The sequence below is a fragment of the Nyctereutes procyonoides genome, unplaced genomic scaffold (assembly GCF_905146905.1).
Source record: "Nyctereutes procyonoides isolate TBG_1078 unplaced genomic scaffold, NYPRO_anot_genome, whole genome shotgun sequence".
Lineage (NCBI taxonomy): Eukaryota > Metazoa > Chordata > Mammalia > Carnivora > Canidae > Nyctereutes > Nyctereutes procyonoides.
The window spans coordinates 2,403,773-2,419,299 of NW_026575160.1; the positions used below are offsets into that span (position 1 = coordinate 2,403,773).

General features: G+C 35.2%; 1 protein-coding gene across 5 annotated transcripts in view; it reads right to left on the reverse strand.

The window, feature by feature from the left end:
• Window positions 1-419: 419 nt before the first annotated feature.
• The window catches only part of ETV1 (ETS variant transcription factor 1), a 96,336-nt gene continuing 81,228 nt past the window's right edge, over window positions 420-15,527 (reverse strand). For all 5 annotated transcript variants that reach the window (XM_055314878.1, XM_055314879.1, XM_055314880.1 and 2 more), the window contains 2 exons: window positions 9,872-9,973; window positions 420-5,140 (listed from right to left, as the gene is read on the reverse strand). In XM_055314878.1, the coding sequence (XP_055170853.1) occupies window positions 4,919-5,140; window positions 9,872-9,973 (324 nt within the window). In that variant the 3' untranslated portion in view covers window positions 420-4,918. The remainder of the gene's footprint in view (window positions 5,141-9,871; window positions 9,974-15,527) is intronic.

Genomic DNA, 15,527 nt, shown 5'->3' on the forward strand with positions numbered 1-15,527 from the left:
ACTCAGCTTCTCCTCGAGTGAAGCCAATCAGTGATAGAGGCAGTAGCATATGTCATGCATGGTTGCTGGCTGGCACATGGGAGTCACTGAAATAATTTGGGTAGCTCCCTTCTACAAATTTCTTTCCGATATAGTTGCTGAAAGGATTAAGTGAAATAATATATTAAAAGAAATTAGGGCTTACAACTAGAAAAAGATTTATCAGACGTCCTGGGACCTAAGTTACTGGAAAGAGAATAATACATGGGAAGTGGTAGAAGGGTAGCAAAAAGATTACTCAAATGCCTTGGTCATAAATTAAATGATTAAAATGATTCAGATGATTAAGAGCAAGTCAAAAATTTAGACAACATTCATCAGTTTTAGATGTGCCACCATTCAGAGTGATCACAATAATACTTTCAGTTTCTGGGCTTTTATTTCAGATTTAAGTTTTGAGCATATTTAATTTGCTATAATCACAAATTTCATAGTATGTGTTTCCAAACCATAATTTCAATACATCCAAGTGGATTGAAAATGTCTTCTCCATAGAAATATTAAATATCATTTTAGAATGGAAGAATATTGGAGTCTACATGCAAAATAAAAACAAAAAACTGTACCCAATATATGAATTCCTGAACCATAGCTATTCTATATATAATTTAACATTCTAAAATCATTACTTCTATAAAGGTGTCCACTCTCAAACTCTATTTTTCCATAATTTTTTATAAATAAATCTAAATGAGTCTTATGTTAAAAAAAAAAAAGTTATGGTCAAGCCCTGAAAGTACCAGTTCAGTTCTAAGTATTAGGCCAAATTCCTCAGGATCCCGTCCAACACTGATATCTTAGGGAATCTTGTTATGAAATTCTTATCACAATTGCTTAATATGCTCAATAGGCTTTTTAATTCCCTTCTCTTATTTTGAACCAACTTTTTTTTTGTACAACTCTATTTTTCTCATCTTCACATCAAACTGCAACTGGAAAATAGCTCATTCACTTATTTTTAAGTTTTACTTTTCCTCTTTTAAGATACCCAGTATGAAACATTCAAATGGCCTTCTCTAATGTTTTGTCACTGTAAGTTATGGAAGTGTTGCTAGATAGACAAAGTAGCTTATTTTAGACACGCCCAAAATCTAGTTAAATGCTATTAACAGTGGGTAGTAGATTTCTGTCTTTGTCATATAGATGACTCATACTTTAGAACTAAATAGTAATCCCTTGCAGATGTTGAGATCGTATAGTAACAACTCATACTAGGACAAAAAGAAATTTATTTAAAAAATATAACTCTGGCTTGGACAACAGATTTAACTGAGCTACTACTCTGTAATTATCACACTTTTTTTCCTCTCATTACATAATATTTACATGAGCGGTTATTCAAATCATGTAAAAGCTTGATGCGATTACCAGATGCTTTAGTGGAATAGGTAAACTTGAATAGAATGCTTTCAGTACCATTTATGTGAACTAAAACTATTTCAATGGTAAACAAAAATGTTTTTCAATAACTTCCAATCCTATCTTCATCAATAAGACTTTTTGCCCATAGGTAAATCAATCCGTATTTTTACAAGTGTCTTCATCTACATGATAGGATGAGTAACACACCCTCCCCACACCCCTCCATAGCCCAGTCCTGTGAATGATACTAACTTCAAAGATGTCATCAAGTTAAAGATCTTGAGATGAAGAGATTATCCTGGGTGGACCCTAAATGCAATCACAAGTGTCCTTAGAAGAGATAGGCAGAGGAAGATAGTAGACAAAGGGATGTGACCACAGAAACTGAGACTGCAGTGATGAAGCCAGGAGCCAGGAGCTGGGAGCCAGAAATGTCAGCAGCCTCTAAAAGTGGAAGAAGTTAGAATGAGATTCTTCCCTGGAGCCTTGGAAAGGAACAAGCCCTATACACACCCTTTGATTTTAATAGCTTTTGACTCATTTTGGATTTCTGATCTCTAGGATAAATTTGTGTAGTTTCAAACCATTAACTTTGCTATAGTAGCTATAAGAAATTAAAACAATCTGTAAAAAAGAGGTTCAAATAAATGACCTCCAAAATCCTTCAAGGATTTGAGAGAACTGCTCTGCACTGTTAGCTTTGTGAATTTTTATTTTTCAGCATAACTTAAGAAAAATCATTTTTCATTAGTTATTTAGGATATAACATTCTTTGTTGTAATTAGTCTGTTGGGTAATAGGCAGCAAACTCTAGGGGGATATTTCTTTTAGTTTATTTTACCAAGTTGAAGAAAAAAATATTTTTAATTAATTTTCTATGAGTAGCCAATTAAATTAGAAATTCAAAACACAAGAATCTTGCAGAAATCAGCTGCCAGATTTATTAATCTATCTGAAAATAAAAACACAAGCAAACAAAAAGTAGGATAAAAACAGAACTTAAAAAAAAAAAAGAAAACTTTAGATACATTTCCCAAAAGAGTTTATAATGCAATGTTTTGAACCCTTCCGTATTGGAAATATCCTTAATGTTGGCCAATTAACTTATTTTGTGATTCACTACCTTAAGCAGAAAAATAATTTGTCCTTACATATTATATAATTAATACCAGTTCTTCCTTTGATCCCTTAAGATAACTCATAGTCCAATTCCTCCCCAATGGGAAATTAGAACTTGAAATTTGAAAAGTAAAAGAAAAAAAAAGAAAAAGAGGAAAATAAAAAAAAGGAATCCTCAATACAATTTCATTTAGATATTTTAAAGACCCACTTTTCATTTCTCCTTTAATTTCTCCAAATATGTTCTCTTTCCAATAAATCTTCAGCTGAATATGTTAAAATTTGTTTTTATTCTAAGTGCTGTAAATGGCCATATGAGCATAGAGAGGGGAAAAAGTTCTCATTTTTAAGGCATTATTAGCCCAAATGGGCCAAATGATATATAATGTATATGCAGAACAATCATTGAAATCACAGGTTACATATATATGTTGAAATTAAAATAGTTTTTTTTTTTTGTAGGATTAAATGTGAGTAGTATTGATTATGGTATGTAAATTTCCCAATACCTGTTCAATTTAGATACAGAAGCTGTGACCTGTGCCATGTTGGAAAATCAGTTGCCAGGCAATCATCTTTCATCAGTCTTTCCTGTGCTTGTTAAGAAATGCTCTTATAAGTTCATTTTGGCTTTGTGTTTAAGATATTTTTCTTAATATTTCATTATAGACTCTTAAAAAATGTTGTTCCTCTGGGATATTGATGGATTGAACAAAACTCATGCTTCTTGTTTGAACGGTTTTAGCAAGCTATTCAAAGATATTATAACACCACTTACTTTTTTTTTTCCAAGGTGAATGAAACAACATATCCTGCTTTCAATATTTTCTCCAAATGCCAAACAAAAACAAAACAAAACCCTTTGAAACTTTAAATCTTTAAATCTTCTTTCAAACAATCCAATCACATTTACACAAGAGTCCCAAACAAGATGAGTATCTGTGCCAGCACTATGTCATACAACAACTTCCTCAGATTCTTCGACAGTTTGTAAATAATTTTCTATTTCACCAAAAGTTACAAAAGTTTCCACAGTTTCCCTTAGCAAGCTGAAGCTTACTCTTCATTTGTCAATGTGCATAAAAGCTGCTTATAGCATAGCATGGCATAAGCTATTTTTTAAGCAATAAATGGTTTGAGTCATCTATTTTGTCCTGAAATGCTATCTGTAGTTAACTGCATTGCTTATAAATGGTCATAGTAAATTCAGCATGAAAGAGAATATTACAGAAAAGACAGCAGCAGAAGCATTAGCATTATCTAATATTTATATATGTTATCAACATAACACAGCAGTAAAAGGTTTAAATGCATATCAACGGGTACCATGTCTAAAAATTACTATAGTACCTATTTAGTGTATTGGATATTTTCCTTAAGGAGTGCTTGCTGTATCTAGAACAGCATAATACGTGATTTAGTACAGTTAATTCTTATCGATTAAATAATGTTTCTTTATGTACTGAAGGAAGTGAGATAGATATTTTTTGCTTCATTGTGATCCCAGATTTAACATTTAAATGAAGATCTCAAAGGACCATGACATATCATTATTTAACTGAAACGGGCTTCAAAATATTTAAACAAGAGTATGATGTGTGTCTAGACAGCAAGGTGGCACCAGGTACATGGGATGCTACTGGCCTGTGACTCGATTTGGAGCCAGAGTCCAAAACTGTGCCCCTCATTTACAGTCATGGTGATCATCACTCAACTTCAGAGAGAATGACCCATTTTATGGTTATCCTCTGTGAGTCATACAGAAAGCAAAACAAAACAAATAACAGCAAATGCGATCTCTAAATACCTTTTTACAACAGGTGCAAAACCAGTCATTTCTAACAATTAAACTGCCATTTACAGTAGGTTTTTTTTGTTGTTGTTTTTTTGTTTGTTTTTTGTTTTTTGTGGATTTTTTTTGTACACCTTGCAGAGACTCAGAAATGACAGGGGAAAATGCCCAAGGCAAATAGTCTCCAAGTGGATATTTACACAATGTGAATTAACTGTACCATAGATACCCAGAGAAAATGAACATTTTCTTATGTTGTTATGAAATCAAATAAACATGATATAGCTTCATCATACTTAAAACCTGTAGGACCCCATCCCAAGCCTAAGTAAAAAGTAATCCCCATATCCCCCCACCCATTCACCCATTATTTTCCTGTTACACAGAATAAATGTTTAGATTACTCCCACCCACCCTCAAATAAAGTGCGCAGTCCATGGCAGACCATAGAATAATGCAACAGGAAAGCCCCTTTTTGTGTATTATTATTTAAAAATAAAATACAAACAACGAAAATCAAACAAAGATTGAAGAGAACTCAGAGATTCTCTGCATCCTGCAAAAAGAGGAGAAGCGCGAGGAGGCCCTGCGTGACTGTCACTTGGGTTAATATACATAGCCTTCATTGTAGGGGTGGGGGTTGCAGCAGCCCCCTTCAGGCATGTAGGCCATGCTCTCGTCAAAGTGAGACAGAGGCACTGTGTCCTCTTCATTGATGTGACGTTCCATGTCTGTCTTCAGCAGTGGGCGCTGATTATCTGGAAAGGCCATGGAGAACAGGGCTTCCGGATCACACACAAATTTGTAGACATATCTCTCTCCGGCCACCTGATGAAAACACAGAAGAGAAAAATCGATCCTTATGTATGGTGTGGGATGTTAACGAACTAGCTTCCTGGGGTGATTATGTCATGATATCTGCAAAGAGTGAATCCCTATGCTGTACGCCTGAAACTGACATAAAGCTATCTGTCAACTAGCCTCAGGTGAGCCACAATCTTGACCATCCCCAAATGGTAAAGAGCAGAGAAAGAAAAGAACAAAAACATGGTTATACACCAGAAAGGATGCATAACAAAAGGAAAGTAACCAAGTGTTAGCAGGTATCCCTAAGAGAAAAAAAAAAATCTTACTTTGTGGAATACACTTCAGTCCAATAGAGGGAAATGAGACCTTGAGCAATGATTGACCTTGAGCAATAATTACATTCATTCCAGGCACAGCTAGAAAGCTTAGCAGTTTGTTCGTTTTAACATAAAGGTAAACTTACATTGTTATTTGGGGGGGAAAAAAATCAATGATTTCATCCAAGCATCTCACAGTGAAATTTTTTTCCTTTGCTTTAGATAGTAGTATCTTTATAAAATAACTGGACCTTTACAATGTAGTGTTTCCCTCTAAATATTAGATTTCTGAAATTCCTTAAAAGAAAAATGTGCTGTGTTCCTAATAAGACTAGACTAGTGACTCACTGATTCAAAAAAAGAACTGGTTCTTTTTTCTTTTATTTTATTTGGGGGTGGGGGGAATGACTGCATATTTCCATCTAAAAAAAAAAAAAAAAGAAGAAACGAAAACCATAAGATGCATAGCCTTATTTAAATGAAAGATGGATCAAGAGGACAGCATGATCCTGGGTACATCACTTTTAAAAATGAAGGCAAGATGCATTAGACAGAAGTTAAGGATGTGTGTAAAGTGTCAAATTGAAGTAAGAGGTGTAAAAAAGTGAAAGGAATTTAAAATATACAATGATAGGGAGGAAATGAGAAACAGAAATGTGACAGCTGCCTGAAATAAAGGAGAAGTAGCATAATTTGTAGGGAATGACACGTCCCAAACTTAAATTTTGAAGAATAATGTTTCTCTAGGAAATTATAAACAATTGAATGGAACAAATATGCACCCTCCTTCCCCATTAATAGACAAAACAGAGCTTCTCAAAAAACTGGGGCAGGTTGGAGATGGAGGGTGGGAGTAGGTGTGTGTATGAATACAATTCTTCGTAATGACATTGAGGTAACTCTTCATGTAGATGCAGAGATTAATAATTTTAGAAAGGTGAAAATTATTCAGTGCCTCTGGGTTCCTAATGTATCAAAAAAAGGAAGGCACTGCTAGCTGCTTCGTGATGTAGGAGAATGCTAAGTTCATGGTTCACAAACTATCTGTATATGTTTGGAAAATAAAAATCAACTACCAAAGACTGCTACTGTTCTGGGACTTAAGATTTGTAACATTTTTTTGTCCTGGATTTTTTACCTCGGAACAGGAACCAATTTAGAGGATCCAAGTAATCTGAATAGTCTTAGGTTTGAAAACAGTGAGCATTTAGTTTTTATGAATTTGGATGTGTTTTTAACCCGGCCTCAGTTCCTCCTTTTTTGTGAAATAGAGGTGGGAACGGCTCCCTTTGGAAAGCCTTTTGTAAAACTGAGATGGACAGCTCTCCGGTACATCGCATGACAAACAGAAGAGTTGGCATAAATTTACTTACTTCAGCCCCTTATAAAAAGGAAATTAAGTTCATAAAGGTGAAATTGCCGTAAAAATAAAAATTGGCAATATCAGAAACAAACCCAAGATATGAAATCCTAGTTTTCCATTTTTTCTTTATTCAAACCAATTTGAGAAAAAAAATAAATGGCCTGCATATCTTAGAACATTTAATAACCTGCTTTGTTTTGTTTGGAGCTGCAAAGAGGTATTTGCTTTACGCTACTAGTAGCTTTTTTATCCAACCTGTTGCTATTGGTTATAATTAGAACTGATTTGAAAAATCACTATGGGGAATTAAATGTACAACATGCAATCAAGATTATAAAATCTCTTAAGGAGTCTGCCTTGACTCATTGCTTCCTACTATTTTTCTTATGAAAAAACATTTTTAGAACTACTACTATGTTAAATGTCAGAGTTTAGAACAAGGGCTGATAATTACCATGGGAAATAATGTCTTTCATTATTAGCAATACTATTACAATCTAGAAAATGCTGCACATTAAATATACCCAAAGTGCAATGCTGAGATAGATAAAACACGAATTTTATAGGGGAGATGAATCAGAAATTAACAAGGAAGTATCTTTTGAACTGTGCTTTGAAAGACTAGATATTCGAATTAGGTGTTAACTTTTTAAATATCAGAAGTAACAGAAAAACTGGAGGAAAATTAAAAATTACAGATCAAGCCAAAAGAAAATAATGATCTATCCTTATATTATCCAGAAATAACTACTGTTAAAATATTTGCATAGATTTTCCTGGGAATTCCTAGGTTTTGAAATAGAAGTGTACACATATAGTCTAAAAGCCATATTTCCAGGCACCTAGGTGGCTCAGTGGATAAGCGTCTGCCTTTGGCTCTCAGGTCATGGTCCCGGGGTCCTGGAATTGAGTTCCATGGAGCCTGCTTCTCCCTTTGCTTATGTCTCTGCCTCTCTCTCTGTGTCTCTCATAAATAAATAAATAAATAAAATCTTCAAAAAAATAAAAAGATAAAAAATAAATAAAAGCCATACTCCATCATTTTTTATCTCTTTCAGAGCTACTGAAATAATCAGGGCTTTTTAACATGTTTAGATTCATTTGATTATTTTTATTTCAATGTCTCATCTTTCCATTTAATTTTCCTTAACATACACCACATACATACATAATGTTAAGTTTATAAACAAGTGTGGTCATATAAACATTTTCCCCTACACACTGAAATATAAAATTCTACATCATAGATATTTTTTTAAGGATAGCATAATTTTCCTCTGAATGGCTCTGTTAGAATTTATTTAACCATAAGATTGGTACAGATGTTAGGTAAAAATCAGAAGGTAAGATGCTATAGAGAATCATAGAATCATAGCAGTGAAGCAATGAGGGAGTCACAAGCGTGTCACACAGTAGCAAGTAGAATGGCTCAACAAGTGAAGAAGAGTAAACATACTGTAAAAACTGTAAAAAGCCTTCACTTTTGTGCTAGTTACAAGTAGACTTCAATTTTATATGTTTCATCATCAAACAACCTATGCTTTCTTATATTATGTAGCAATACCCCAAAAGGTCTGTCACATACAGACACTTTGCTATTCTATATTAGCTGATAAATAAATAGTTGCAAATAGTTTCTTTTACCTTATTTCATTTAATAATGACAACAACTTCATGAAGTAAGAACACCACTAGTTAGCAGGAGAGGAATCTGTTCAAAAAGTTGATTCCTTGAGAAGGCAGCATGTAAACTTAAATCATGACTGTGTTTTCTGTGACAGCACCTCAACACTGCCCAGGGAAACTGGTTAGTACCTACAGTGACAGCCCACCTGACGGCCAGAAGCATCTAGATGGTGAGGGAAATGGAAGGAATGGAATGCATCTGGAATGGTGCACTGAAGGGGTTTGGCTGCAGATGGGAAAGGTGAATGAGAGGAAGGGAGGAATTAAAAACGACCCCAGTGTTGAGGTGGAGAAGACAGGGGAGCAAGTAAGAAACGGTTACACATCTTGAAGGTGAGATTCAGGGAAATAGAAAGGGAGAGACTAATTGAGCCTTATCTTTCAAAAATTTTGGGCATTCTGACTTGTGAGCCAGCAAACTCCAGAGCACTGATTTCCTTTGGTCTAAAAACTCAATGATGCTGTTCCCTCTGGTCTAGTATGTTTCGTGTAGCAACTGGTCTAGTTTTTCTTGGCATAACTATAGTGGTATAAAAATATGCCACAATCTGCAATATATAACTATGTTTGTGTCTCCCAACTGAACAAAGGATGCACAATAAAAGAGTAATGTTCACAATGGATAGATCATAAACTTAGTTCACAATCTAGAAATTGGAATGAATACATATGCAAGGCTAAAACATGTAATAATAACAAATATCCAATGTTTGATCTTTATTCATGTATTCATGACCTTGTTCAAAATTTTATTTTGTTCTACGTGTACTTCATTTGTTTTATCTTATTCTTTTTAAAGCCACCTTCAAATATTAAAAGAAGCTCATCTGAAATAAAATAAAATCCATTTAACTCAACTTCATTCACCAATGAAATAATATCAAATATCAATTTTGAATAAATGGTTTAGGTTTCTGAGCTGTCAAGCAGCAAAACTGGGCAAGATTTCAAACAAGAAAAGATTTTTCAGGAGAACAAGAAATATTCTGAATGTTTTAAGCATCAAAACACGGAGGGAAAAGTAAGAATTCAGTTAGTACCAGAATCTATAAACAAAGGCATTTCAAAATTATGTCATTGGGGAGAATACAGCAGACTACCAAAAACTTCTGGGAATATTAGTACTGAAACAACATTTTTTTACCAAATACGGTAGAGTTGGGACCTCCAGAAAGTCCACTAGTTTCTATATGACATTATTACATAGGACTATAATGCTCATGAATCTATAAATAGAAAGGCTTGTCATACCAAAACCAAGAGCTAAGCATACGTTAAAATGAGTGAAAACCTTGCTTCAGCAATGCGATATGTGGCTTTTAAAGTATGACATGCAGATTAATGTGCAACATTTCAATGAATTTTAATGCTGTTGTAGCTGCTCACCTTTTGCATGATTCCTTTCTCATAATAATAGCGAAGCGAACGGCTAAGTTTATCATAGTTCATAGCTGGCCTGTTTTTCTGAATGCCCCAACGCCGGGCCACCTGTCACCAAAACAGAATTACATTGTAGTGTTAAGCATTACCTTATCGAGATATTTCCTAAAACATTAGTAAATTAATCAAGGACTTCCAAATCTTCCAAAAACACATCCAAATTAAAGACATAAGTAAAGAGGCAAAAGCTCTCATGATCTGAATTTTCCTGTGTCCTGGTTTGCTTTTAAACCAGGCGTGCAATGATCATTCTGAAACTCCACAATAGAATTCTTTGTCACTATTGTTTTGGATACAAAATTAAATGGAAATAAGGGGATGTGTTTACAATGGGAATGAACAGGCTGCAATTCACTAAAACGAGGCAAGTTTCCCATTGTGAGATCTACTGCCTGTTGTTTCCTTCTTAGTTTTTCAGATAAAACCTATAGATCAAGCACAGCTTAGTGATTTGTGAAGGTGTTTTCTGAGGTTATGATAAACTAAAGAAAAAATACCCTGTTAGATACTCCATGAAAGAGTAAACAAGTGGCACTGTGTGTGTAGCAAAGGAAACAGTATACAAATTCATAATCTGAACTGCAAATAATTTTTATTGCCTGAAGCAGCACCAGAATAAAACTGTAACCAATACTGAACTGAGGAATTAAGCATTCATTTAGAGAACAGTAATTGGACACTAAAAATAAAAAGGAAGTGGAAAAGGTCACCCTGTACATGAGTCCACAAACAAAAACTTCTAAAGCAGAATGTCCACTTTGTTGTTTAGTGAAAAATCTCAGAGTTTTTGAGAATGTGGCTTTGGAGGAGCAACCTCTCTGGCAAAGCAGAGCTCTTCAAGGAAACCTCCTTCTGCAATGTGTCTCTATCCCCGACCTCACCACCATCCTAGGCTGCCTGAAACGCTACATCCAACAGTGTAGCTTTGACTTTGCCTCTGCTACCCCAGTTAGAGACGTGTCCTCACGGATTTCCATATTTTATTACTCTGAGCAGAAACTGCAGCTGTCATGCATACCTAGGTGACCCCAAGAGGACGTTATCTTATAGGGTTAGGGTTTTCCTTCATTTCTATGAAATTCCAAGTTGCTGCTATGTCACATCCTATACTAAAAATAAAATGCTTTTCAGAGAGATCATTTCTGTCTCCTCTCCTCTTTATTAGCAATAACCTTTCCCCAGGGTTTGTTTTTTTCTTTCAAAAATACTGATCCTTGCTATTTTCTCCCTCTGCTAATTTGTATCTCCTAAATGAAGATACAATGTAATTTAGCCACTTGCATCAGTAGACTTTTTTAAGAGCAGAGAGATGTGATGTAACAGGAACATGATTACATATCCAAGCAGTCAGCATGGCAGGTACATCTGAATTTTCCAAAGATAAACTTCATTTTAATGTAAGTGTTCTTAGCAATAGTGAAATAGGAGGGTGGCAATAAGAAATGAAAGCAATACTTTCTAAATAAAATGTCTTTTAAAAACCTAACAATGGGGGGGGGGCACCTGGGTGGCTCAGTGGTTGAGCATCTATCTGCCTTTGGCTCAGGTCATGATCCCAGGGTCCTCAGATCCCACATTAGGTTCCCCACAGGGAGCCTGCTTCTCCTTCTGCCTATGTCTCTGCCTCTCTGTCTCTCATGAATAAAAAAATAAAAAAAAAAAAACATAAAACCTAACAATGGGCATCAGCAAATCTTTAATAGACTTGGCAACTGAACAGCATGCAAACATGGAAGGGACATAAAAATAAACTACTAATATTTCCTTAAATTAAACACAAGTTTCTGACTACCTTTTCATTTATAAATGATTCTCCTCTAGAGATTCACCAGGATGCACATAGGAAGGAAAATACTTGCAACCAACTTTGAGACAACCCAGTGGAAGTCTCTAGGGAGAGAAAGATAATTTTTTGATACCATCAGCAGAGTCTGATTTTTAGGATGCCAGTTAATTCTTTTTTTTTTTTTTTTGGATGCCAGTTAATTCTCAGCACAAGTGGGTATTAGTAGATATTTTTAAACAAAAAATATATTCTTCGAGCTGTTTTTATTTGTTCAATGTCACTTTTATCATAAAGGGAAGTGGGATACACCACTATGCCTATGGGATGGTCATGCAAGGTAAGTTCTAGAGATTTGCTCTACCACAGCATGCCCACAGTTAACAACACTATATGATACATTTAAAAATTTGATAAGAGGGCAAATCCCAGGTTAAATGTTATTACCACCATAAAAAAAATAAAAAAAGATTGAAACTTAAAATCAATAGGTAATACAGATAATTTCCTAGATAGCTTAGACCATGTACCAACACAGAAACCCCAGTCGGCCCTCATGTATGAACCACCAATCACCGCTACCTCCAGCACCACTAAAAGCCAAGGCAGCATTCTCAACATGGAATGGGTGCAGTGATGGCAACGCTTTCAGTAACTTCCTTATGATACTCCTTCAACTCCGACTATTAATAAGGAAACTGAAAAGGCAACTGAACTACAAAAATCACTCTAGGGATGCTGGAGTGGCACAGTCAACAGGGTCAGACTCTTGATTTCAGCTGAGGTCATGATCTCAGGATCTCGGGATCAAGCCCCACATTAGGCTCTGTGCTTAGCAAAAGTCTGTTTGTCCTCTTCCTCTGCTCCTACCGTCATTCATGCTCTCTCTCAAATAAATGAAGAAAGTCTTTGAAAAAAAATCACTCATATTGTCAAATGAATTAGAAGGAAAACATAATAGCTCAAATATTAATTTACTTTTAAAAATCATGTTTGAATACCCAACAGTAAACCTGGAAACCATAACTAGGTCCTGGTTATCAGACTTCCTAGTAACTCATGTAGCTCAACAACTTTGAATATCTTTGAAAGACTTCTTCACTGAGTCCTAGAGATGTTGTACTACGTGAACAACTGTTCCCTGAGACAATTCCCTCGGATCCATGATTAATTTGAAAATAACATCTCATTATCTCAAATATCTCAAAAAGAGAGCTGTTAAATAACATGTGCTTGCTTGAGTTACTCAAGCACACTGAGCAGATCGTCAGCACAAGACAACAGGCTTCCTCAATATCATTTTAAAATGCAAAATGAACTAGAAAGAAATGAACCAATGAGTATTTCCTAAAAGGATGGCTTCAGAGGCACCTTTCAGGAGCTGTATTGACACAGACACTCAAGGAGCTACTGTGTGGTTCAAGAAGGAGGGTGACCATGGGCCACAGAGGCTAAAGGAATTTCACAAATGCTTTCCAAAAAATAAATGTAAATGGTACAGCCATTGTCTAATGGAAGCAACTACAACAGTGAGCAATGCGGCATTAGAAACATATTTTATTTTGAACAAAAGCCATAGGAGACTTAGTACTTACTGAACAATTATCATTGAGTCAGTTACTGCTTGGAAATGGTCTACTGACTCTGAAATTACTTGGCCTTTTTATAAGTCATGAGTCTACTGCAGAAAAGGTATCTAAATGTCCGTTTATTGTATTGAACAGATGTAACTGTGTCTTTCTTGCAATAAAAAAATCACTGAAATTTAGAATCTGATACAAGTTAATGGTCATCTGTTCAAGTCTTCTTATTCATGATTAAAATGAAAGTCAACAATTGCTAAATAAAAACCTTAATGATGTTCGTAAGAACTTTATTCTTCAGAGATCAGTAATTACCAACATAATTCAGAAATTTTTCCACCTTGACAAATATATGGCAGGAAAAAAAGTTCTGTGTCTGCTCACTTTACTTTAGTCATAGGTAGAGGAAAGAACTGATAGAAATTGCTGTTGGATATACTCAGGTCTAGGATGAACCACCTCTTGCAGCGATTATTAACATGTTTGATGAGGTGAAGAACACACACTCCCATCATGTTAAAGGGCTTTCAAGTTACTTTACATTAAGTGTTTCTAGACTCCATTTGTTAGTGCTTCACATTTTTATGGGTCTTTCACTTACATCATTTAAGTACATCTACATAAAAATGAATTTCCTTTGAGAGCCAAATTAAGCCTTAGATACACTATGAAATTCAAACACCCAAACACTTAGCTCATACTAGATAATGGATATTTTCAAAGTCTGATACTGAGCTCTCTGTGTGTTTGGTGGAGGGCAATGGAGATACAAAGCTAATCCCTCTAGACTACTAGTGTATTCATGTCATCTGAAGTAGACATAATTATGCTAACCAGCTCCTCTTATTTCAAATTTCTTTTAATACAAATTTGAATCAGAGAATCTCTTAAATAAGGAAAGTAACTTATTTTCTGGATATCAAATGAGGACATGTCATCTGGTTATGCATGAATACACGGTTTCAGAGGGCAGAAAATTGAAGATGTAAAGTCCTATTAGCCTAGATTGTAGATGTCCAGTCTATACTAATCGAAACTAATCACTTTGGGTTCAAAATTAGCTGGATATCTTACTAAGTTTTACATGTTTCTGAGGCATTTAGACCCTACAGCCAATATGAGCCATCATAGGCACGCTAATTGAAAGTCGTCCATTGCTTTCTTGGCTAATGTAAACTAAAGTCAATTTTAACAGTAACTGAGAAAGCACCTTTAGTAAGATACAAACATTTTACGTAAAAGTCACCTTTCTATAGAGGTCCAAAATGATATTAGTGGGTTATGCTGTAATAATGGTAGTATTTTTAAGCCTCAAGCTAGACCTGGGGAGAATAAAAATTGAACTGAGAAGATCTTCAGGAAAACTCCATTTGTACATGCATAGGGGTTGGGAGAAGGCAGCAGTAAGCCAGGTGAATAGTTAGTTGAAAGTGTGTTCCATTTATCCATATTCTCTCTCTCTCTAGAATTATCTCATTCTGGTAATTTCTTAGTTAATATGGTGATACTCTCTCCTTACCCTGCAATGGAGTGTACACAGCCCAGCTGACTTGAAAAGATGTTACCAAAAATCAAAGAGAAACAGTGTTATTATTAGGTTGGCATTTCCTAAGAAACACTTCCTGACTAAGAATTGTCTACTGTGGCCTTTGTGTGCCTTTATCCCACAGCAATTTCTCCCCCACCTCCTCTTGTGCATGACTTTGGTCTCTAAATGTTCCTCTCTAATCCCTTGACAAAATCAAGATTATCCAAATAATAACTTTCTCAAGAACAATTCCTTCATGTGCAAAACTAGCTGAATGTCAACAGACAAACCCTCTCTTCTTCCAAGAATATCAAACATCCACAATTTAGATATTCTTTTAGAGACTTCCCAAGAATCATATTCTTGAATCAAGTCTAAAACCAAGTCTAGCTGGTTTTCTACAACATCAATCCTGTAGGATGTCATTCAACTGGAAAAATCGTGCAACATATTTATTGCTTATTTTAAATGTAGACATACTTTTTCCTTTGCCCAACTTCTAATTCAGAAGCTTTCCCTAAAGTTTTAAAATTAAAAAAAAATAGGGGATCCCTGGGTGGTTCAGCTGTTTAGTGCCTGCCTTCCACTCTAGGCATGATCCTGGAGTCCCAGGATTGAGTCCCACGTCGGGCTCCTTGCATGGGGCCTGCTTCTCCCTCTGCCTGTGTTTCTGCCTCTCCCTCTTTGTCTCTCATGAATACATAAATA